A 24619-nucleotide genomic window follows, 5' to 3' on the forward strand; every position below is an offset into this window, starting at 1 on the left:
GGCACATAAACGTGCTAGAAAAGGGATTTTGACGAATTAAGAGCCCGAAGGCTCCGATGTCTGATGACGATGGGTACCACGGGAGAGCGCGGGGGGAGCCAATGGAACCCCCACTACCCAACCGGAGGTACCGGGACGAAGGTAATGATTCATGTAGAATATAATATAATGATATGGGATATTAATAAGTCCTATGCGGACGATAATAGCAGGAGGTACCGTAGGTGGGGACACTCCTAATATAAGTGCTCATTCTTACAACCATAGCTAAAAGCAAAATTTACACCAAGGTGCAGTCATACCGACTAATCACGTGTGATAGTCCCCGGTGGTCCCGGCCCTCCCCCTCCCCCGACTGATGGCCAATCGGGGCGACGGGAGGGGGGGAGACGAAACCGCCCGGTATGAATGAATGAGACTAAGTCACACCCCGTGGGTACACTCAGTCCTCAATATGTCGGAACGTTGAGGGAAGACTGAGGAACAAGCATACTTGACCCGTATGTCATAACCAACAACCATCGAGTGAGAGGATGGGTGTACACTGGAGGAGGGGGGGATGGAATAGCCTCCCCAACCTGTGGGGAGGGGGATATGGTACCGGGGAATCACCAGTGCGTAGTGGTAGACAGGGCTACCAACTGGAGATCCCCTCAACATGACATGAAAATCCCAAAAATATGATCATAACGGAGTAAAGCAATAAATATAATATCAATGCACAAATACATAAAAATAATTAATGAATTAAAAGCGAAATCACGTAAGTAAGGTTAGGCATGCAGTAATAATATGGCGAGAGAGGAACTCGGGCGAGTGGTGGGAGGAGCATGACGCCATCAGCAGATGGAAAGCAGGGGTACCAACCTAGTTACTGAAGCGGTAGATCGAACAGTAAAAACAACAAAATACGCGAGAGTCCCACTCGAACCAAATGTAAAACTAGGTGGAGCGTAATAAAACTAAAAGGTTTAATAATAATAAATGAGATGGTCGTCTTCCTAGAACTAGCGAAACGATCTCAAAGGTGACGCAATCCACCACATGCACGAATGCAGGCATACCAACATAACCTACTCCTTGATGAAACGCTAACACTGATATCATAGGATAACTTAAAATTAATGCTAGATGAAAGCATAAAGATGGTGTACTATATAAATGTAAGGAAAAAACTCCTAAAAGTTCGAACAAATATTAATGACGGACGAACTAACGAGAAAAAGGGCAGAGCCGAAACATGAACGGTAAGAACGGGGACGCCGTTCATATATAAACACTTCTCAATAATAAAAACAGAGGTTACACTGCCCAATCTCGCTAAAACTCATGGATAAAGTACTTAACTTCGATGGGGTATCATGGGAATCGGCCACCGATTATAAAATAATGATAAATCCAAGGGTAAACACAAGAAAAAAACATGTTGGACTTAATAACAACAAGTGCTATAAAGGAGTGACGTCACTGGCGTGGGTTGGGTTAGTGGTAGTAGTGTTGAACGGCACCTCGCTGTGGCGGGGATTTTGAAGAGGAGATATCTAAATAGTGCGAGACCTCTGGTTGTGAATTATCACGCCCCAGTATTTTATACCGACACCTTATATAGGTGAGCGAGCTGGGTTCAACCTGGCATTCCTATGCTTTTTTTCTCTGGTAATATATAGCAGTTATATTCCTTAGAAATAGAGTGCTCTAGGAGTATTTCACTGGGCGGCACAGGTCGGAGCCCAGAAATGATGGCAGTGCAAAGAGCGTGCCTAGAGTTCGTCCATCGGCTCCGGAGAAACACCGTGGCATTGATGTGCGACAACGCCACGGTGGTGGCGTACATAAAGAAGCAAGGAGGACTAAAATCGAAGGAGCTGGGCGACCTCACGATGGAACTGCTGGAGTGGGCCGAAGTGGAACAGATCAAGATATCAGCAAGTTTAATTCCAGGGAAAAGAAACGTCCTGGCCAACGGCCTCAGCAGAATGGGTCAAGTGGTAGGGTCCGAGTGGTCCTTGTACCCGGAAGTGGCCAAGACCCTCATTCAGAAATGGGGCTCGCCAGTGTTAGACCTCTTCGCAACGAGACTGAACGCGCAGCTCCCCGTGTTTTGTTCTCCTGTGCCAGATCTAGAGATGGCATTCGAGGACGCCTTCCAGCACCCTTGGGACAACCTCGACGTTTACGCCTTCCCTCCCTTCGGGATGCTCATGCAAGTCCTCAACAGGGTGAGGCGAGCGGACAACCTGTGGATGACTTTGGTAGCGCCCTGGTGGCCGGAGAGAGAGTGGTTCGCAGATCTAAAGGAACTGGCGCGCCTTCCACCTTGGCCTCTTCCGGACAGACCAGACCTTCTCCGGCAGCCGCACTTTCAAAGGTTCCACGAAAACCCTCGGTCCCTCTGCCTTCACGCATGGAGGTTATCGAGCGTCTTCTGAGGAAGGAAGGATATTCGTCGAGAACGGCAGCAAGGATGTCAGGGTACCTGAGGCGTTCGTCAGCCGCAGTATACCAGGCAAAATGGGCTACCTTCACTATGTGGTGCGTCTCGAGGAACATCAAACCATTGAGGGCCTCCATTCCAGAGATTGCGGACTTCCTGGTCTATCTCAGGGACGAGGTAAACATGTCCATCCCTGCCATCAAAGGAGTCCGGGCTGCCCTGGGCCAAGTCTTCCTCCTGAAGGGCATCGACCTGGGTACCTCCAGACATATCTCGATGCTCATCAGGAGCTTCGAACAATCGGGCCCCCCTCAAGCCGTTAGGGTGCCCCAGTGGGACGTGGCCAGAGTCCTGAAGATGCTGTCAGAACCTCCCTTCGAACCCCTAAAAGACATCTTGGACAAGGAACTCACCCTCAAGACAGTTTTTCTGTTAGCTCTGGCATCAGCAAAACGGGTAGGGGAGATTCACGGACTGTCGTTCGAGGTGTCACACTCGAAGGGCTGGCGTGAAGCTACCTTCAGGTTCGTACCATCCTTCGTGGCCAAGACTCAGAATCCAGCCGTTTGGGATCCCAAGTTTGAAGGGTTCTCAGTACCGGCAATCCCTCGTTCGGGCAACTCGAGGTACTTGCTGCTGTGCCCTGTCAGGGCAGTACGGAAGTACTTAGAGAGGACAGCCAGGCTTCGACCCGAGATCAAGAGTCTGTTCGTCTCCTCGGGACTAGTGATGAAGCCAGTCCCCAAGAATACAATTACCTTCTGGCTACGGCAGGTGATCCTCGGCCTACAGTAGTGCAGGGGTCCCCCTTCCAGGGAAGCCCAGACCCCACGACATTAGGGGTCTAAGTACTTCATTGGCTTTTGAGAAAAACATGGCAGTGGGCCAAATCCTGAGGGCAGGTACATGGTCTAGCCAGTCGACCTTTACGGCTCACTACTTGAAGGACTACTCGAGGAAGTCCCTGGACGGGTTCTCGCTCGGTCCCGTCATATCCGCGCTCCAAACGGTTTAAAGGTGTAGCCCCAGTGATAACCACGGGTAGTAAGTCCAAGAGACACAGATTCCTTCCTTAACCCCCTTGTTCTTCCTTCCCCTATTCCCTTACCGGAAATGAACCTTATACCGGGTGTTCCACTTATATAATATTCCAGTATATGTATACATCAGCTAAAAGGCCAAAAGCAAAAATTCCTTAAAAAATCAACAAGTGTTTTTATAGCATTTTGTGAACTAAGAGAGAACAAATTACCGTATTTGACGGCCTATAAGACGCACCCTCATTTTAGCAGGCCAGATTCAGGAAAACAGCTTTTAGTGTACTGTATTTAAATATTTTTTAAAAACAGTCTAGCTGTACATTACACAATCAGAAATATACTGTATTTTTCCGCACGCAAGACGACCTTCAGATAAGATGAGATCGAAAATTAAGTCAAATTTTAAAGAATTTGAGTCATATCTGCTGTATAAGAAGTCTGGTAAATTACAAAACTATAAGTGCATAGGCTAGCCTTGTTGTGTACATAAAAATCCGATATAAATTAAAGACATTTTTATATCATGCTTGTGCTAAACATGCAACATAAAATAAAACTACTGGTTTGTTTACGTTTCATCACTGATCATAACGAACAAACGAACATATGTACACATCTGTGTATAAGTTAGCTTTTGCAGCAACAGATATCTTATCAAATATTGGTTATATAATGATAATGATATTGATTTTATTTTACTAACTTTATCCTTACTAATTCGAAATAAAGAAAATAAGAGCGATTTTATATCAAGTTTTTCCTAATAAATGCTGCCTAAAACAGAAAACGTTGTTTTGTTTATGTTTCATCGCCGATCATAATGAACAAGCAACCGCATTTACACATGCAAGTGATAGCTAACGATACCAAGAGCTCTTAGTAAAGATGTTTTTACAAATATTTTACTTGCTGTATCGCTAAAAATTTTTACAAGTAGCATAAAAGTAAAACCATTATTGTATTTAGTAAACAATAACAAATACAGCTAATGATAGTATGATGTGACAAAGAAGATGGTACTTGATTGGAGAAAGAGTGACGATATATCGTATCATGGTGGATTTTCAATGAAAAATAAATATGCTAATCTAAATTTGATTACTACCGTTATTAATGATACCATTAAAATTATCGAAAGTTAATGAAAGAGAAAGTTAAAAGGTTGCTGAGAACGCAGCCATAACTCGGTGTTTACATTTTTTCAGCTGATGTTTATATTTACAGAATTTCAGGTATATTTGCTTTTATTTTAACAAATTCATTTTTAAATTACCGGTAATAATACAATAATACCAACAATAAAAATAAAATAAAGATGCATGTAATTTATAGCAGGTAAAAGTACTGAGCGTAAGCTGGATTAGATTAGCCTAGGCCTACAGTAGGTCTCAAACTTCACCTACTGTGTATAAGACGCAGGGCAAATTTTTTTTAGCCAAAATTTGGGGAAAAAAGTGTGCCCTATAGGGCATCAAATACAGTACTTTTTTGTTTTTTCCATGCTCACCACTAATCAGCAATCTGTAAAAACAGCACCTGAATTCTTACGGGTTTGCTGTTGTTGAGACAAGCAAGTACGTTAAGATAGCCCAATTGGCTACAAGGTATCAGTTGGTTGCTCTGAAAAAGTTCCTAATGAAAACCTTATGTGTGCATATAATACTGTATATTTCTCTCTGAGTTAGTTGTGAAAAACATGCTTACACAACTTGGAGGGAATATTGGTTGCCACTGCACTGTAGACTTGAAAATTTAATTCTTCATTTTAGGGTTTCTCAGTAACTTAGCATTTCAAGAGAATTTTCATAATTTTATTTTTATTTTTGATGTTTTAAGAAGTAGAGATGTATAGGGTCTTAATTACAGTTTCATGCTTGATACAAGGTATTTTGTTGCCATAATCTCCATATTCATGGCAGATAAATAATCTCTGCTGCATTTTCATATATAGAAGTAGTCTTTCAACTAATTTCAAATACTGCTTGAGAATCTCATGTATTTTTGTTTAATTTTTATGCAGAGTAATTCATCTGGGGACTTGGAAAAACATAGTGCTGAGTGTCTGGTTACTTTGTGCCAACATCAAGATATAGAAGCTTTCAGTAGTGAAAATATTTTACTTATAGACAGCAAGGTCTATATAACTCAACATATTCAAAACATGGCAAAGACTAAAAGTGTAGCACCTTTTGTTTTGTCTTTCTTCAGAGGCTTTATTAGGTATGTACTTTGTTAATTGATTATTTTTTTACATTGTTATACAGTAGTTCTTAACCCTTTTACCCCCAGGCTATTTGGAAATTTCCAACTCTTAACCCCCAGGGGGTTATTTTTTTCCCAGCACATTTTGCAGTATATTTTTTTAAATTGCTCTAACAGCCTTAATTTTTGTCATAGAGAGATCAGGTTGGTCTCATTCTCTTGGAAAATGCCTGAATTTTTTCAAAAAATTATCAAAAATATGAAAAAAATTTTTTTATAGCATTTTTTGCAAGGACAGTCCATGGGGTAAAGGGATGGCTTTTGTGAAACGTACCAGTACTTCCTTTGGGGGTAAAAGGGTTAATATGTATAGTAAAAGGCTTTTAATTTTGTTGGTCTAATGTATCTATTCTTAAAGACAGCTCATAAAGATGTTTCATCACAAGTCTATCACTCATATAGTCTATGCTAGCATTTTTTACCATTGCATGTCCTCAGGAATTGGATTCCTGCCTACATGAAAAATTTTCATTTGTGAGACAGTACGTACCACACTTGGAGCCCTAGGTACCTCTTACTTATTTATGTCAGTGTTAACACCTTATCAGAATACTTTGGACTGCCTGACATGAACATAGTCATATACTACTGATCCTTAAAGGCCATATATCTTTTTAAGGAGGGCAACTCAGCCCCATTAAAACAATGTTTTGTTGGGGTTAATTCAAACTCATACTACTTTTTTGTTTCTTGATCGATCTTTTTTATTTGAAAGAGAATTCTATTGTTGTTGTTATTGTTGTTACTAGCCAAGCTACAACACTAGTTGGAAAAGGAGGATGCTATAAGCCTAAGGGTTCCAACAGGGAAAAATAGCCCAGTTAAGAAAGGAAATATGGAAATAAATAAACTATGAAAAGTAATAAAGAAATAAAATAAAATGTTTTAAGAAAAGTATTAACATTAAACCAATAAAATGGATTTTGAGCAAAGCAAAAAATCTATTTTTGGGTGAGATAGCCATGTCGTCCTGATGGAAGGTTCCTTTAGGTAGCTTTCTAAGGGATATTTTGGTACAGCGATACTCCCAGAGAATTAACCATAGGTCTCCAGAATTCTAACTCCTGGCGCGAGTATCCTTAATATATCTTTAAGGGTATCGCATAATATCAGGGGACGTATTTTTTGATACGACACATAGCAATCTTCACCCCGAATAGATTTAACTCTTTGAGGGGGAAGAGTGGTGAACGAAGGGGAGTCATTATCAAGGTACCCGTTGGATCCCCTCCCTGTACTACTACTACGGCCCTTCATTCCTTGTTCCATTTAAGTAGGAATAGCCGCAGATAGAGTAGTTTTGGGTGGGTCTTTTCATTAATTAGTTTTTTTATATATATATATATATATATATATATATATATATATATATATATATATATATATATATATATATATATATATATATAAAGAAGGGGGGGTGTCCATTGTTCCTCAGGACAACATGGCTATCTCGCCCAAAAATAGATTTTTCGCTTTACTCAAAATCCTTTTTTTGGGCTTGGCCATGTCGTCCTGATGGAAGATTACCAGGGAATTAACTTGAAAGTACTATATCTGTGGGTTTGTACAAGTGCCTTTACTTTGAATGAGTTCCTTATATGGTCTCCTAGACCTTCATATATATGACATTACCGTTATTTGTCATATCCGCTAAGTTTGGAACTAACCTAGGGCTTCCTGCCCCCTGCAGGGAAATTGTCGACTTCGACTATAAGGATTCAAAGTTTGCATTTCTGTAGGAACTCGAGGGAAACTTCTTTCGAGATTACCTGGTTGTTCTTTGGAAATTCTACTAACAAGGTATCTATTTTAAAGAAAATAGAAAGGCTCTGGAATCTTTTATTGTAATTCTGAGGATAAAGAAGACACAGAACCATTTTTTTTTTTTAATTTTCATAACCAAAGCAAAATGATAGTAATGTATCGTGAGAAGGAATCTAGCCTGCATATATGAACTTCCTGGTATATTTATATTTTTAACCTGTAAGGGAAGAATATACTTATATTAATTCATTTGTTAAATGTCACACAATAATAGGAAATTAATTTGTTTAGTTTCACTTAGATGTTGGATATGCTTCAACACACTGTACAAATGTTCACACGGCACTGGTGTTATTGGTTAGATTCTGCACTTATATAGAACAGTCCATAAATCACCATAGTGATTTTTACTAAAAGGTATTACACTTAAGGGTGCTAACACCTATTCACCCGATACACTGTTGAGTCCCAAAACAGTCCACTGTTCATCGCAGCATTAGACGACAGGTTTTATGACACTACCTGCCGCTACCACAAGTGTTTTATCTCGTGCACTTGCTTCGCATAATGTTTATAGAAGACTCTGGATGATTTCCAACCCGCATATGAGCGGAGCCTATCAAAGTCCATGTGTTGAAAGAAGTTCAACGAAGAAGTAACTTTTCTTGGATTTTGACCTGTCAGGATCCACTCTGTGAATAAAGTAGGTGAGTTTTGCCCTCAGTTGTTTTAGGGATAAGTTTGATCCTGAGGTTTTGCCTCGTAAGAGCTGTCCCTCCTTGAAGTCTGAAGTTCTTCGAAGATAGCCCTTAAGACACTCTACTGGACATAGAGAGACATCTTCCTTCAGAGGGCAGATTCTCCAAGGACCTCACCTATTGGTGGGCAGCTCGGTTTTGGCAAGAAAGGTAGGATAAGGGAAAAGGTTCAGTTCTCCCGCTTCTGTGAACTGAATATGTCCTTCATTCCTGGATAAGGCCACTATTTCACTAACTCTAGCCCCTGAGGCTATAGCAAACAGAAATATCACTTTCTGTGTTAGATCCTTTAGGGTGCAATCCTCATTGTTCATGTTCGAAGCGTAGTGGAAGACTTTGTCCAATGACCACGATATGGGCTTTGGAGGGGTTGCTGGTTTGAGTCTAGCGCATGCTTTCGGTATCTTATTGAAGATTTCACCTGAAAGGTCCACCTGAAAGGCGTAAAGAAGAGGTCTAGTCAAAGCTGACTTACACGCAGTTATTGTGGTGGAAGCCAGGCCTTGTTCGTTGTAGGTGGATGAAGAAGGAGAGGCAGAAATCTGTTGATATTTCTGTCGGTTTCCTTGTTTTCACGAAGGAAACCCACTTCTTCCAAGACGATTCATATTGTCTCCTAGTTGAATTTGACTTGTATTCTTCTATAAAATCGATCTTGTCTTTTTAGATCCCAAATCTTTTCTCGGCTGCTAGGGCGAGAAAATCATGAGATGTAGGTTGTTGGTTCTCGAGGATGAAGCGTAGACAGTCGACTTCTGAACCAGTTGGGATAGAACTGGGTTCTGTAGAGGAAACAGCTTCAGTTTCAATTCTAGTACTAGAGGGAACCAATTGCTTCTGGGCCATTTGGGGACCACCACTGCTGCTGTTCCTCTGAAGGATCTTTGCTTGTTGAGGACCTTCAGCAGGAGATTGGTTGGTAGGAACAGAAGCATGGGGTTGAGCCTTGAGTAGGGAGTGTCCTTTGGGATGGTTACTTTCTACCCTTTCAGGACCACAATCCCCCCTTCTGTTTCCAGTAGAGTTCATGATGGATCATCTGACATCACTGAAAGCCCAGACCTTGGTTGCAGAGGTGGATGGGATATTGGATAAGAGGTTACTTGAAGTTGTTTGAGGCAAGTCTCCAGGTTTCTGCAGTCAGCTCTTCCAGGCGGAGAAGGCAACCTGGGAGCTAAAGACCGATCATCGACTTCTCTCCTCTGAACATGTTTTTCCTTTGAACTAAGTTCTGGATGGAACCGGTTTAGTCAATGCTGTCGTCAGAACATGAGCCTAATACTTTTGGTAAACCTGAAGGGTGTATACCATCAAGTGCCTATGCATCAGTCTTCTCAAAAGTACCTTTGCTTTTCCTTCTATGGTATACTGTAGAGTACTAGTTTAAACTGTGTTTTGGACATTTTACTGCCCCCAAGTGTTGACTTTGGTGTTCACCTTGGACCCATTCGTGAGGGATACGTCTGTTCCTGGCCTTCTTGGATAGGCAGTTTTTCACAGTATCGAGATTGGATTCTCATGTTTTGTCATGATCTTAGGATTGTGGTAAACTGGGAGAAGTTGATTCTCATACCCAAGCAGAAGTTTAAGTACATGGCTTGCTGATGGACATGGTAGCAGAAAGAGTGTTTCCATCAGATGATTGTATGAGCAGGCTCAGGGAGATTGCATGACTGTTCCTGTCCAAGACAGAAGTACTGTAGGAGCTTAGCACTGGGAGTCTTCTTGGTAATTTCTCCTAGTTGCAGAAATTTGTTCCACACAGGCACTTCCACCAGAGATCCTTTCAGTGGTGTCTGGAGGGTTACTGGTCAGCCGACAGGGATCCCCCTTTACGTCCTATTCCAGTGGGGCAGGAAGTTTGGGTCGATTTTTCCTTGTGGGTGGACGAGAAGAACCTCACCAGGGGAGTTCTACTCGACTCTCCGCCTCCAGATATGCAACTGTTCACAGATACATTGAAGGAGGAGTGGAGAGCACACCTAGACAACCTGGTTTGTCTGGGATTGTTTGGACTGAAGAAGAAAGGTATCTTTACATCAATGTCCTTTAAATACAAGGAGCCTTCCCCCAATCTGCTAACTCTTAGTTGAGGTCCCAAGAACTACCTGTTGATATATCCTTGCCTGGTGATTGCCAGATTGGGGTTCGAGTCCCGCTTAGACTCGTTAGCATCTTTGGTTGCTGCAACCTCACTAGCCTTGTGAGCTAATGATAGGGGGTTTGGGGGAGTTTATAGGTCTATCTGTTGTGTCATCAGCAGCTATTGCCTGGCAATCCTTGGTCCTAGCTTTGGTGTAGAGGGGTCTTGGGTGCTGATCTTATGTACCTATGGTCAAGACTCTACAGCATTATCCTGTTTGATAGGGCAATGTCACTGTCCCTTGCCTCTGCCATTTATGACTGGATTTAAACCTTTAAAGTGGCCCATGCTTCTCTGTCAGCTGCATCTGCAGGGGAAGGCTATCCAGCATCTCCGAGTGATAGGCATTTTGCGAGGCTCTGCACAGCTGGATAGCTGAGGCAGTTCTCTGCAGCTGTGTACCAGGGAAAGTTAGCCATTTTCTGAGATTGGTGTCGTATTAAGGATATTCTTTCTCTAAAATGTATCTTTGCATCTCCACTGTGTACTGCTCCCCAGGTGTTCACTCGAGTGTTCACCTTGGTAGTGTCTTGGGCCCACTCGTAAAGGATACATCTGCTGATGTATGTCAACGATTGGATGATTTTGCCCTCCTCAGCGAGGTAGTTGCTAGAAGATCAAGAACGGATTGTCGTATTTTATTACGATCTGGAGATTGTGATAAACTTGGAGGAGTTGAATCTCATACATGTCTCCGCCATAGATCTCTTTAGTGGTGTTTGAAAGATCACTGCTCAGCTGAAAGGGATTCCCTTGACATTCAATGTTGATAGAAATTTAGATGCAGTATTTGCAGCATTTGCTAGTTAAAATTACTGTAGACATTAATCTGTATTTATAGGGATTGAGTCTAAAGTGAAACCTTTATTAGATATCAGTTTTATAAGGGATTGACTAATTGCAAGACAAGATAAAATTACTTTGGTGTGTTGTTGCTTCTGATCTGAATTTCACAGTCCTTTGGATATCATAGGTTTTAACTTAAACTACGAGTGTGATAATTTCATAGTTTCTGTCAATTCTGAGAACTCCAATAGGGTAAGTTGTAGCATGTTAGAAGTTTGTTGTTGTAGCCTGTTTGAAACGTCCCTGCCTAGTAATCTGTTGGATGGGAATTCGAGATATGCGCAAGCTCGATAGTTTCTAGTAATGTCTGGAACCTCACCGTCCTTGTGAGCTAGGTATACGGAGTTTAGGAGAGCCTATAGGTCTACCTACTTAGTCATCAGCAACCCTTGTTGGAGCCTTGCCAGTTCCCATTTTGATGGAGATGAGTCTTGGGCACTAATCATGTGTATATATGGTTAGTCTTTATTCTCTAGGACAATGTCCTGTTCTTTGCATCTACCATTTATGATTGACTTTTAAACCTAAATTGAGATTTTAGCCATTTTTAAGTAATGGTTGTAGTGAAACAAATACAGTACATTATATTTATATTAATAAAAAATCATTATGATCTATGTATAAAGGAAGAGATAGCACAGATTTTTCCCTGTAAAATTTGATTATCTGTAAAACAATGGCTCTGATGTTAGTGTATAAAGATACCCAGAATTTACTTTATAAGAAGTTCTTTAGCTGTGGTCTTAGTTTTATTTGCTCTTAATTCTATTACTCTACTGTTTACCCTGTAACTATATGATTTTGATTAAAAAATGTATAGGATTAAAACCAACTGCTTGCTTGCATGTGTGAGGTAATGCTGCTTGTTATGATTTTAAACATTGACGATTGAAGAAATTATTTGATGATCAATTGTTGAATTTATGTAATACTACTGCATTTCTCACTAATATTTATCCATCTCCAGATTGTTGCTGCATGATAACAGCGAAAGTGAAAATTGGAACGTAGAAAAGTTTTTGGATTTGATGAAGTTCATGGAGTCTCTACAGTTGTCTTTGTCAGATTCTACAAAAGTTATAAGGTAAAGGATTTATTTTTTCTACATTTTAATATTTGCTCTTTTGTGTAAAAGTATTAAAAATTATTTCAAGTATATTGGATACCTAAAAATAATTGTTAGCCTTCTCTTACATCAGGACCCTTCACCACTTTTAATTAATATTTTATGGTCAAGAGATAAAAGAAAAATTCTTGAAATTCTAAGTTTGTGTAATATATATATAATTGGATGAACTCCCTCTGAATTTCCCCATGGTTACTTGAATGAATGAAAATCATGAATAACAGTAATAAAATTATCATAAAACAGCTAATTATAGACCTGTTAGTCTAACATCACATATTATGAAAGTGTATGAGAGGGTAATAAAAAAGAAATTACCAAGAGACAGAAGGATCTTATTTCAGAAAATTAGAAAGTGGAAGAAAAATCTTGCAAAAGAAAAAAATGTATGGAAAATGATGGAAATAAAAAGTAAGATAGAAAATGCAGAACAAAAGATTATTCAATCGAAAGAAAATAAAAAAATGAACTTAGAAGAAAGGACACTTCAAAATATATAAAAATAAAAAACAAATTACTTTACTCCTATGCTAAAAGGATGAATAAAGGGAGATTAGAAATAGGCCCTCTAAAAATTGAAGGACGGTTAACGAATGAAAAAAAGGAAATATGCAACATATTAGCAGAAAAATATAAGATTGAGTTCACGCCAAGAATTGCGAATGAGAATAATGAAACAGAAATGAGAGAAGAAAATGTTGAATATCTAACGGATAGAGCATATTAATGAAGCAGATATTGTCAAGGCTATAAGCGAAATTAAAAATGGATCGGCAGCCGGACCAGATGGAGTTCCAGCGATTTTGTTTAAGAGAACTGCACACTATCACGAAGCCGCTTGCAATACTGCCAAGACAAAGTGTAGATATGAGCGAGATATATGTTAAACATAAATTAGCTTATAGAACCCCTATTTTCAAAAGTGGATCAAGTCTAGAAGCAAGCAATTATAGACCTGTTAGTCTAACATCACATATTATGAAAGTGTATGAAAGGGTAATAAAAAAGAAAATAATGAATCATTTGGTTAAAAATAATTTTTTTAATATAGGTCAACACGGTTTTGTGCCCGGAAAAAGTACACAAACCCAACTGATAGCACACTGTGAAAACATATACAAAAATATGATAAATGAAAAAGGCACAGATGTAATCTATCTAGCTGCAAAAGCCTTTGACAAGGTAGACCATAATATATTAGAGAAAATCATGAGAAAGCATAATATTGTGGGAAAGATAGGAAAATGGGTAAAAGAATTCCTGCAAAACAGAAAACAGATGGTGGTTGCAAATGACGAGAAATCAGATGAAGATCAGGTAATATCTGGCGTGCCACAGTTTACGGTTTTAGCTGCACTGCTGTTTGTTATTATGATCTCAGACATAGACTGTGATGTTAAAAACTCTGTAGTGAGAAGTTACGCCGATGACACAAAAATAAGTAGAGAAATTACTTGTGATGAAGATAGGAACTCACTACAAAGAGATCTAAACAAAATATATGAATGGGTTGAGATAAATAGGATGGTATTTAACTCCGATAAATTCGAATCAATAAATTATGGAAACAGAGAAGGAATGGTATATGCATACAAGGGACCTAATAACGAGACAATCACAAACAAGGAAGCAATTAAAGACCTTGGTGTAATGTTGAATAGAAATATGTTATGCAACGACCAAATAGCAACACTGTTGGCTAAATGTAAAGCTAAAATGGGAATGTTATTCAGATGCTTTAAAACAAGAAAAGCTGAACACATGATTATGCTTTACAAAATTTGTGTACGTAGTACACTCTAGTACTGCAATGTGATATGGTACCCACACTACCAAAAGGATATTGTACAATTAGAGAGTGTACAAAGGTCCTATACTGCTAGAATAGAAGAAGGTAAGGACCTTGACTACTGGGAAAGACTGCAATTTTTAAAACTATACAGTCTAGAAAGGAGAAGAGAACGCTACATGATTATACAAGCATGGAAGCAAATAGAAGGAATTGCTGAAAACATCATGGAGCTAAAAATATCAGAAAGAGCAAGGCGGGGTAGATTAATAGTGCCAAAAACTATACCAGGAAAACTAAGGAAGGCGCACAGGACATTAATCCACTACGCACCAGCATCGATAATGCAGCGATTATTTAATGCGCTGCCAGCTCATCTAAGAAACATATCAGGAGTGAGCGTAAATGTGTTTAAGAATAAGCTCGATAAATACCTAAGATGCATCCCAGACCATCCAAGACTGGAAGATGCAAAATACACTGGAGGATACATCAGCAACTCTCTGGTGGATATACGAGGTGCCTCACACTGAGGGACCTGGAGGAACCCAAACATAGAATAAGGCAATAAGTCTCTCTCTCTCTCTCTCTCTCTCTCTCTCTCTCTCTCTCTCTCTCTCTCTCTCTCTCTCAGAGCCCGGTCTTTATATCTATTGGTGACAATAGCTTTTTTCCATATCTTATAGAGCATTTTGTCACATTGAAGGTCGGTGAATACTATCATATGCTTGTTTAAAATCAACAAAGAGATGTACTTGATATTTATTGTGTTCCCAGAAATTTTCAGTGGTCTGTCATATAGTGAAAAGCACAATAATATAGAAACTCTTATTTTTATGAATAGAACTTACCTGGCAGTTATATATATATAGCTGAGTCTCCGACTGCGGCAGAATTTAATCGAAAATCGCGGCAACCGCCTTGTGGTGGTTGTGTGGTTAGATGGTTAACAACCCTTACAGGGTGGTACTTGGAATCATTCCCGTTTTCTGTTCCTCAGATTATCTCTGCCGGCCGGATTGACAACATCGTTGGTCCGCCTTTCAGAGTTTTTTCGGATCGCTTTCCCTTCATCGCCTTTTTGGACTTCGTTTTTGGTGAAGTACACTGTGTTGGGATTTGGCTATCGTGTTGTTTTTGTTTTTTTTGTCTTTTTTCCTTTATTATCATGAGTGAGAAAATTCTGTATCGTGTTTGTGCGAATGATATTTGCTAGGTGAGGTTGCCGAAAATTTTGGTTGACCCTCACACTATCTGTATGGGTTGCAGGGATTTGAATGTGCTTTAGATAATAAGTGCAAGGAATGCAAGGTTTTAAGTGATGATGATTGGTTAGCTATGAAGCGCTATGTGCGCAAACTTGAGATTGATAGAGTTAGAAGAGCTAAATCAAAGTCAAAGTCTGCTAGTGAGCCTAGCTTAGATTTATCTATTGACCCTTTGCTTGTAACCCCTTTGGAAGGTATTCCTTCCCCAAATGTAGTGACTCCTGCCCCTTCTACAGGATCTGTGCCTACGGATGACCCTGGGTATGCTAAATTAGCTGCTGAATTGGAGGCTATTAAAGCGCAGTTGGAGGCCTTTAAGGGTAAGGATGTAGGTGAAATTAGTGCTTGTGAAAGTGCAGTGGAGGTGGCGACTGATCGATTCTGTCATACCCCTAGGTCTAGACCTCTACCAAGCTCCCAGGACCAAGGGAGAAGGTACATCGAAAGCCGAAAGGGGGTGAGAGGTGCTTATCCTTGGTCAGTCGTTGCCTCAGACAGTCCTGTTGCGATCTCCCAGGCTGCTCTTGACCGCCGTAGGAAAGGCGTGTCGGATTCGTTTGTGTCTTCGCCTGATCGTTCTCCCAGACGTAATTGGCGTTACGAATTAAGACCAATGAAGAGAGGGTGGAACCGGGACGTGCAGTCTCGCTCTCCCTCTCCCGGTTCGAGTAGCAGAGACCCTGATCCTTCAGAAGACGAGGATGTTCCTGTTAAAAGGGCGAAACAGAGAGTCCTTAGCCCAGTTAATCCTGCTAGACTCCCTGCTTCTTCTGCCAGCGCTCCCAGTCAAGCCGTACGACAACTGCCGTCTTTGGCACCGCGAGAGCCAGCGGAGGTTGCTAAAGCTTTCATGGTTGTTATGCAGGAACAACTTTCATCGTTAGTTAAAGCTTTCAGCCACACTTCTCAGTCCGTCAGACGTAAGGACGTCTCTTTGCCTGTTAAGAGATCTTCTTCTAAGAGAGATTTTAGTATCTCTCCCAAGAAACCTCTGCGCACTTCGTCGGCCGTACGACAACGCACACCCTCTTCATCGGCACGCTGCCAGGAATTGCCTTCCCCCCTCTCCCGGCGCCAGGACGATACTGCCTCTCGTTCTCGGCGCCGTGACGATTCCGTTTCCCTTTCGAAACGCCTGGACGTTACTGCCTCGTTTCTTAGGTAACAGGATGAATGCAGTCTGCATTTTCAAGGCGACGGCAGCCTGCATCTTCAGGACGCTTCCGTTTCTCGTCATCGTGACGATACTGCCTCTCGTCATCGTGACGATACCGCTTCTCGTCATCGTGACGATACCGCTTCTCGCCGACTGGATGTTAGCGGTGCTCGGCGCCAGGATTCAAACAGCCCTCGCTGCCAGACTGCTGGCAGCCCAACTCTTCGGGATGTTATCCTTGAGCAGGGCCTCGAAGATATTTCGGAAGAGGAAGAAAAACCTGCCGACTCTTCTAGCGATTACTAGGTTCTTTCTCGCTCTCTTTTGGAACTTTATGGGGAGGAATTTCAACCTTCGGCCCCTCATTCTCCTCAGTCTCAATTTACCAGGAAGAAAGCTACTAAGTCTTTGGCCTTCATCAAAATGAAACTTTCAATTTCGGCCAGGAAAGCTCTCGCTAAAGTGGATGATTGGATGAAGGAACGGAGACAAGCTGTCAAGACCACCTTTTCTTTTCCACCGTCTCGGCTCGCTTCCAAGGCCGGTATGTGGTATGAGACAGGGGAACCTTTGGGGTTAGGAGTGCCTTCCTCCTCCCAAGGTGACTTCTTGGCTCTTGTGGACTCGGCAAGAAGGCATGCTTTAAACTCTGCCAAGGTGATGTGGTCCATGTCGGAGCTTGATCACCTCGTCAAGGGAATTTTCAGGGTTTTCGAGGTTTCCAGCTTCCTGGACTGGTCTCTCGGGACTCTGGCCAGGAAGTCTGAACTCCTGGAGGACGCGAAGGACCTGACGAGTATCATGTCCTGCATGGACAAAGCTCTAAGGGATGGAGCTAATGAATTGGCTTCCCTTTTCTCAGCAGGGGTCTTAAAGAAGAGGGCCCTTTTGTGCTCCTTCACCTCTAGATCTGTGACTGTTGCCCAGAAGTCGGAGCTACTTTACGCCCCTTTTTCACGTCATCTTTTTCCTGAAGCTCTGGTCAGAGATATCTCCCTTTCTCTGGCTCAGAAGGCTACTCAGGACCTTTTGTCTCGGTCGGCTAGAAAGACCTTACCTGTTGCTCCTGCTCCTCTGAAGAAGGAGGAGAAGAAGTTTCAACAGCCCTTTCGGGGCAGGATCTCCTTGAGAGTGGATTTTAGGGGGAGAAGACAAGAGTCAGGGCCAAGGACCAGCAGGGGTGCGTTTAGGCCCCGGTCCAAAAAATGAGATGGAAGTCCTCCAGACACCAGTAGGGGCAAGACTGTCTCATTTTTGGCAGTCTTGGAAAAGGAGAGGGGCGGACACCTGGTCCCTCTCAGTCGTCAAGGAAGGTTACAAGATCCCCTTTTTAAAGAAACCACCTCTCTCAGACTCTCCCCTAGCCTTAGTGGCTCAGTACACCGACGCGGGGAAACGAGAGGCTCTTCTGGAGCTAGTCGACCAGATGTTGGTCAAGGGAGCAATAGAGCCAGTTCAAGACCTCGCCTCCCCAGGCTTTTACAATCGCCTGTTTCTGGTTCCCAAGAACTCGGGTGGATGGAGACCAGTCCTAGATGTCAGCTCTCTGAACGCTTCGTGGAGAAAAGAAAGTTCTCCATGGAGACGACTCAGTCAGTGCTGGCTGCAGTTCGTCCAGGAGACTGGATGGTTTCTCTCGACCTGCAGGACGCTTATTTTCACGTCCCCATTCATCCGTCTTCGAGGAGATATCTGTGGTTTGTGTTGCAGGGCAAGTGCTTCCAGTTCAGGGCACTTTGCTTCGGTCTCAGCACAGCTCCCCAAGTTTTCACCAGACTAATGGCAAATGTGGCAGGCTGGTTACACCAGGAGGGGATAAGGGTCTCCTTCTATCTAGACGACTGGCTGATCCGGTCACAGTCGAAAGAGAAATGTCTGGAGGACCTAATGAAAACTTATGCGATCACTCAGGACCTGGGACTCATCGTCAACTGGGGGAAGTCTCAGACCGAGCCGAATGAGACTATTCTCTATTTGGGGATAGTTCTGAATTCAGTTCTTTTTCAGGCTTCTCCCTCCCAGGAGAGGCAGACCAGGTGCCTGGACAAAGTCAAAGACTTTTTGAGGAAGCAGGAATGCTCAGCGAAGGAGTGGATGAGTCTGCTGGGAACTCTATCCTCCCTGGAGCAGTTTGTCCCTTTGGGGAGACTGCACCTAAGGCCTCTGCAACACTTCCTCGCAAAGGTTTGGAACAGAAAGATCCAGGAGGACACTTTTTCTTTTCCCATTCCGACAGAGATCAAGGATCTTTTAATGTGGTGGCTGGACCCAGCTCTGTTGGGAAAAGGGATTTCCTTGTTCAAGAAGAACCCCAACCTAGTGTTATTCTCAGACGCGTCCGAGTCAGGCTGGGGAGCAACACTAGGGAACAAAGAGGTCTCAGGAATTTGGGAAGGGAGTCAGGTCAGTTGGCATATCAACAGGAAGGAATTGATGGCCATTTTGTTAGGGCTCAAGGCCTTCAAAACCTCGGTGTCGGGAAAGACTGTGGAGATCAATTCCGACAACACCACAGCTCTCGCATACATAAGGAAGCAAGGGGGAACTCACTCCCTCTCTCTGTTCTCAACTGCGAGAGAGCTTCTCCTCTGGGCGAACGAGAACGAGACCCAGCTGTTGACAAGGTTTGTTCAAGGGCAGAGAAACATCAGGGCAGACATGCTCAGCAGGAGAGGACAGGTCCCTCTTACAGAGTGGACTCTCAACCCGCATGTCTGTCGGAGCCTCTGGAAGTTGTGGGGCAGACCAGTAATAGACCTTTTCGCCTCCGGTCTAAACAAGAGGATCCCCAACTACTGCTCCCTAGTCCCGGACGAGGAAGCTGTTGCAGTGGACGCCTTCTTGATGGATTGGACGGGGCTGGACATGTATGCCTTTCCCCCGTTCAAGATCATCAATCTGGTTGTCAGGAAGTTCGCTCTCCTCGATTCGGGACGAATGATCCTAGTGGCTCCATTCTGGCCTGCGAGGGAATGGTTCACCGAAGTGGTAGAGTTGCTGATGGACTTTCCAAGAAGACTCTTGGCAAGTCCAGATCTTCTCAGACAACCCCACTTCGAGAGATTTCACCAAAACCCCCTCGCTCTCAATCTGACTGCCTTTAGACTGTCGAGAAGCTCGTTAGATCTCGAGGCTTTTCGGCACAAGCGGCGAAAGCTATTGCCAGGGCAAGGAGGATCTCTTCACAAAGAGTCTACCAGTCAAAGTGGGAGACCTTTAGAGCTTGGTGCAGGAGGTGCAAGGTTTCCTCGTCCTCTACCTCTCTAAGCCAGATTGCAGACTTTCTTTTGTACCTCAGGCAGGATGCTAAGCTGGCTGTATCTACCATTAAAGGATACAGGAGCATGCTCTCAACCGTCTTTAGGCATAGAGGCTTAGAGTTATCTCAGAATAAGGACTTGCAGGACCTCATTAGGTCTCTTGAGACAACGAAGCAGGTGCACTTAAGACCCCCTTCTTGGAACCTGGATGTGGTGCTTAAGTTTTTGTGCTCCAGGAAGTTTGAGCCTATCTCGCAAGCTTCTCTGCGAGATGTGACTAAGAAAACCCTCTTCCTTTTGTCTCTAGCGACTGCCAGGAGGATCAGCGAGGTCCAGGCAATCGAGAAGCGTGTAGGCTTCACCCTAAATGGAGGGGTTTGTTCCTTGAGGTTCGACTTTCTCGCCAAGAATGAGAACCCTTCGAAACCCTGGCCTAGGACTTTTGAAGTCCCTAACCTCACGAATCTAGTAGGTCAGGAACAGGAAAGCCTCCTCTGCCCGGTTAGGGCTCTCAAGGCTTATTTGGCCCACACTAAGAGCGTGAGGGGTGCTTCCAACTCCTTATGGTGTTCGGTGAAGGATCCTCAAAAACCCCTGTTAAAGAATGCTTTGTCCTTTTTCCTGAGGGAAACTATTAGGGAAGCCCACCTCTTTTGTGAGGAAGAAAACTTCGCCCTGTTAAAAGTACGGGCTCATGAAGTAAGGGCCATTGCTGCTTCGCTGGCATACCGGAAAAATATGTCAGTTAAGCAGATCATCGACGCAACGTTCTGGAGGAGCAACTCTGTCTTCGCTTCTCATTACCTCAGAGAGGTAAGAGTGGACTATGACAAGTGTTATACCTTGGGCCCATACGTAGCTGCGGCTTCCGTATTAGGCAAAGGAGTTACTACCCCCACTCAACCTTAGTTTATGTACTTGTATTTGGGTTTGTGTTTTTTATGGTTGTTTGAGGTCCTCGTCCTGTGGTACGGTTCCCTCAGTCCAGATAGATAGTTTATATCTATTTCTGCAAGGTTAGATGGTTAGTTTTAGTAAGGTTGCAGGTTTTTTATATGGGAAGGTAGTTTTCTGGTCTAGTCAAGTTGTTGGTCCTACCCCATTGACAGACTCGATTGAGTTGTTTGCAGCGTAGCAGGTCTACTCCTGGCTGAACACTCCTAAGGGAAAGCGACTCTAGAGGCAGTTACCTTTGAAGTCAGCTACCTTAGCAGGTAAGGAATCAAGGTGTTTGTTCTCCTACAACTCTTTTGTTGTTTCCCCAACTATGTTTTTGTCTGTTTCCCTCCTCCAAATGTGTGAATCAGCTATATATATATATAACTGCCAGGTAAGTTCTATTCATAAAAATGGAGTTTTTATGATAAAACAAAGTTTTATGAATACTTACCTGGCAGTTATATATATATTTTAAAGCCCACCCACCTCCCCTCAGGAGACAGGTCGGGCAAAGATAATCTGAGGAACAGAAAACGGGAATGATTCCAAGTACCACCCTGTAAGGGTTGTTAACCATCTAACCACACAACCACCACAAGGCGGTTGCCGCGATTTTCGATTAAATTCTGCCGCAGTCGGAGACTCAGCTATATATATATAACTGCCAGGTAAGTATTCATAAAACTTTTTTTTATCATAAAAACTCCATTTTTCAGATGTGTATTGGAAGTTTGGAGGCAGAATTTCAAACCATTACAAGGTTTAAAGAACTCAATGAAAATAGCTGAATTGTTAGGATCGCTGGAAGTTAATTATCCAGATGGATACAGCCAAGCTATTGCGGAGTTTACTGCTACGAAGAAGAAGGAATCCAAGAAGGTAGGCATTGTTTTTTACAAAGTATATCTAGGTATCTGGAAATGCCACAAGGTAGAAAATGTTACATGATTATTGAAAGCATTTTGATAATTTTTTTATAACAGATTATTATTATTATTATTATTATTATTACTATTACTATTATTATTATTATTATGGAAGTATGTTTTGAAATAGAAGGATGGATATATTGGCTTTGTGTGAGACAAAGATAAAAGGGAAAGGTGAAGTGATGTTTGGTGAAATGCCTGGTAGAGTGTCTGGGATTGAAAGGGGAAGAGCAAGAGAAGGTGTGGCTTTATTGCTGAGTGAATGGATGACAGGTAAAGTAGTGGAATGGAAGGATATATCATCTATATTAATGTGGGTAAGGGTTTGGTTGGGTAGGGAATGTTGGGCTTTTGTCAGTGCGTATGGGCCAGGTTGTGAGAAAAGTGAAGAAGAGCGGAATGAGTTCTGGAATGAATTAACTAGGTGTGTAGAAGGAATTATGTAGTTGTCATGAGTGACTTAAGTGGGTGCTGGAGAGATAGAAGGTGTCATTGGGAGGTATGGCGTACCAGGTGAAAATGAGAGTTGTGAGAGACTGGTAGATGTGTGTTGAGCAAGAGATGGTGATAAGTTTTAGTTGTTCCGTAACTGAAATACAAACCACGCTATTTAATATGGGTAATTACTTTCGGCGTAGCTGAAATGATGAGCCATTAGAATTTTAACGAGGGTTTACTACCCCACTGCTAGTTAGCGGAGAGTAGGGAGGGTAGCTTGCTACCCCCCCCCCACACACACACACACACCTGTGCTTGAGCTCACTTTGCTCTCGGCTCGGGTGGTAGTCGGACGTGTCCGCTGTCACCCTCGCCTTCTTTGACAGCCATTGCTAATCTTTTGTTTGCTTTTCCTTTGACAGAATGTGTGTGAAGTTGGCCTCTGCGATGCGTAAGTGTCCTGGTTTACCTGATCGCCCGTGTGGTACGTATATGTCGGCGGTCGAAACGGACACCTGCACCTTGTGTCCTTACTGTAGGGGCCAGCAGTGTGATAAAAATAATGTGTGTGGTGAGTGTAGGGAGTGGTCTACCTCCCAGTGGGAGAGGTTTTCCCGGCGCCGGAAGATGAAGTTCAGACGGGGTATTTCTTCTTCGAAGGTTTCTTTGAAAGGAGAAAATCCCAAGGGCTCTTCTTCCGTGGCCCAGACCTCCTCCAAAGCTCCCACTCGATCGGTTTCTTCAGAGAAACTGTCGAGTGGTAGCGTAGGCCGTAGTTCTGTTGACCAATCTCGGGGTTTGGGAGAGGGGTTGAGCTCCTCCTCCTCTCCCGGGGGAGGATTTAAATGTAAATGTGACTAATAATGATTTGTTACAGCTTTGGGCTTCCTTAGGGCTTGAGGGTTCGCCCTCCAAGGAAGCCTTGTTTGACATGATCAGGTTGGGGGCAGCTGTCAAACAATCGCCGACTTTAGCAGAGGTTGATCCTCTGTCTATCATCGACGTTGTTGTGGCAGAGGCTTCCGATGAGTTGTATCAAACCTCTGCTCCTGATGTTGCTGATGTAGCTGAAGGCTTATAGTTCCCCCCTCCGAACATCTTTCGAGGGAGGAACTAAGTCCAACGGTCTCTCCTGCCGGTGATTCTCCCCCTCGGGGGAGTTCACTCACAGAGACTGCTCTTCGGAGGACTGCTGATGGTCAGCCCGCTGACCCTACGGGCCCCAGAGGGCGTATAAGGCGTAAAGCCCGTCTTCCTTCACCTCACAAGGGTGTTAGGAGGCGCCTCTTCGGTTCATCATCTCCGCAGTCCGCCGCAGAGGAACCTCGCCGTCGTTCGCCGACTCTACCAGCTACATCCCTGAACCTCTCCGCAGATCGTTCGCGATCTCCTTCGGTGGAAGGTCGTCCTTGCAAAGGACACGCTGACCTTCCACCCGCCAGACTTGCTGAACTGCCGTCGCCGTTCCTGGCTGCTGACGCGCTGTGGGCGCCAACTCACCCCGTTGTAAAACGGGAAACGGTCCCTTCGGGGCACAAAAGGCTTTCACACAAATTTATGTCTAAGTCCCTTACGTGCCAGGTATCCCCTGCGCACCAACGTTCACCTGCGCGCAAGCGCTCGCCTGCTGAAGTTCCTGTTATAGCGCGCCAGTGCTCACCTGTGCGCCAGTGCTCTCCTGTTCGCCAGCGCGCTACTGCGCGCCCTCATCCTGATGCGCGCCATGCGCGCCGCCGTTCTCCTGCGCGCCAGCGCTCGCCTACGCGCTAGTGTTCTCCTGCGCGCCAGCACTCGCCTGCACGCCAACGATCTCCTGCGCGCCCACAATCTTCTGATCGGGGCACAAAGGGGAAGGTAACCTCTTCCCCTGCTCGCCAGTGCTCTCCAACGCGCCATCAATCGCCGACGCGCCATCCTTGACCTGCGCGCCATCGCGCACAGTCTCCAACGCGCGCCCACGAGTTTGCACACGCGCGGCCTCCTCTACAACCAGATGTGAGCTCTCATGTGCACCCGCGCGCAAGGGATATATCTCCTGTGCGCGTGCCCAACGTTATCGCCCTCATGGGCTCTTCGGCCAGATCCTGCACGCCTGCGTGAACAATCGCCTTCGCTCGCGCGTGCGCTCATCAAGCCTTCTGGGCGTCCTCTGCAATCTCCGGCCTGCACCCCTGCGTGCCATCACTCGCCCGCGTGCGCCATCGCTTGCCCGCGCGCGCGAACAATCTCCCGCACGCGACCCAGGGCAAATCCCAGCGCGATCCCACGTGCGAGGCTGCAGGACGCCGCACGGCCAGGTGATCATCATCATCCTCCCCGCAAGCGCAGAACAGCGCGCTCGCCGGAGGGAGGGAGGATTCCTGATAGGTCCAGGGACTTTTCTCCTTCTTCTTCTTTTCAGGCAAACCCTCCTTTGGTAACTCCTCCTAGGGATTGAACGATCCCCTTCCCTCCAGAGGGAGTT

At 43.8% G+C, this 24619-nt stretch overlaps 2 protein-coding genes across 2 annotated transcripts in view; one reads left to right on the forward strand and one right to left on the reverse strand.

Moving 5' to 3' along the window:
* The window catches only part of LOC137631754 (HEAT repeat-containing protein 1-like), a 622900-nt gene that overhangs the window by 475836 nt on the left and 122445 nt on the right, over nucleotides 1-24619 (reverse strand). The window lies entirely within an intron of this gene.
* LOC137631637 (HEAT repeat-containing protein 1-like) overlaps nucleotides 1-24619 on the forward strand; it is a 138237-nt gene that overhangs the window by 35476 nt on the left and 78142 nt on the right. Inside the window, exons 6-8 of the mRNA XM_068363510.1 lie at nucleotides 5495-5694; nucleotides 12218-12334; nucleotides 21505-21667. Of these exons, the coding sequence (XP_068219611.1) occupies nucleotides 5495-5694; nucleotides 12218-12334; nucleotides 21505-21667 (480 nt within the window). The remainder of the gene's footprint in view (nucleotides 1-5494; nucleotides 5695-12217; nucleotides 12335-21504; nucleotides 21668-24619) is intronic.

This window comes from Palaemon carinicauda, chromosome 40 (assembly GCF_036898095.1).
Source record: "Palaemon carinicauda isolate YSFRI2023 chromosome 40, ASM3689809v2, whole genome shotgun sequence".
In the NCBI taxonomy this organism is placed as follows: Eukaryota; Metazoa; Arthropoda; class Malacostraca; order Decapoda; family Palaemonidae; genus Palaemon; species Palaemon carinicauda.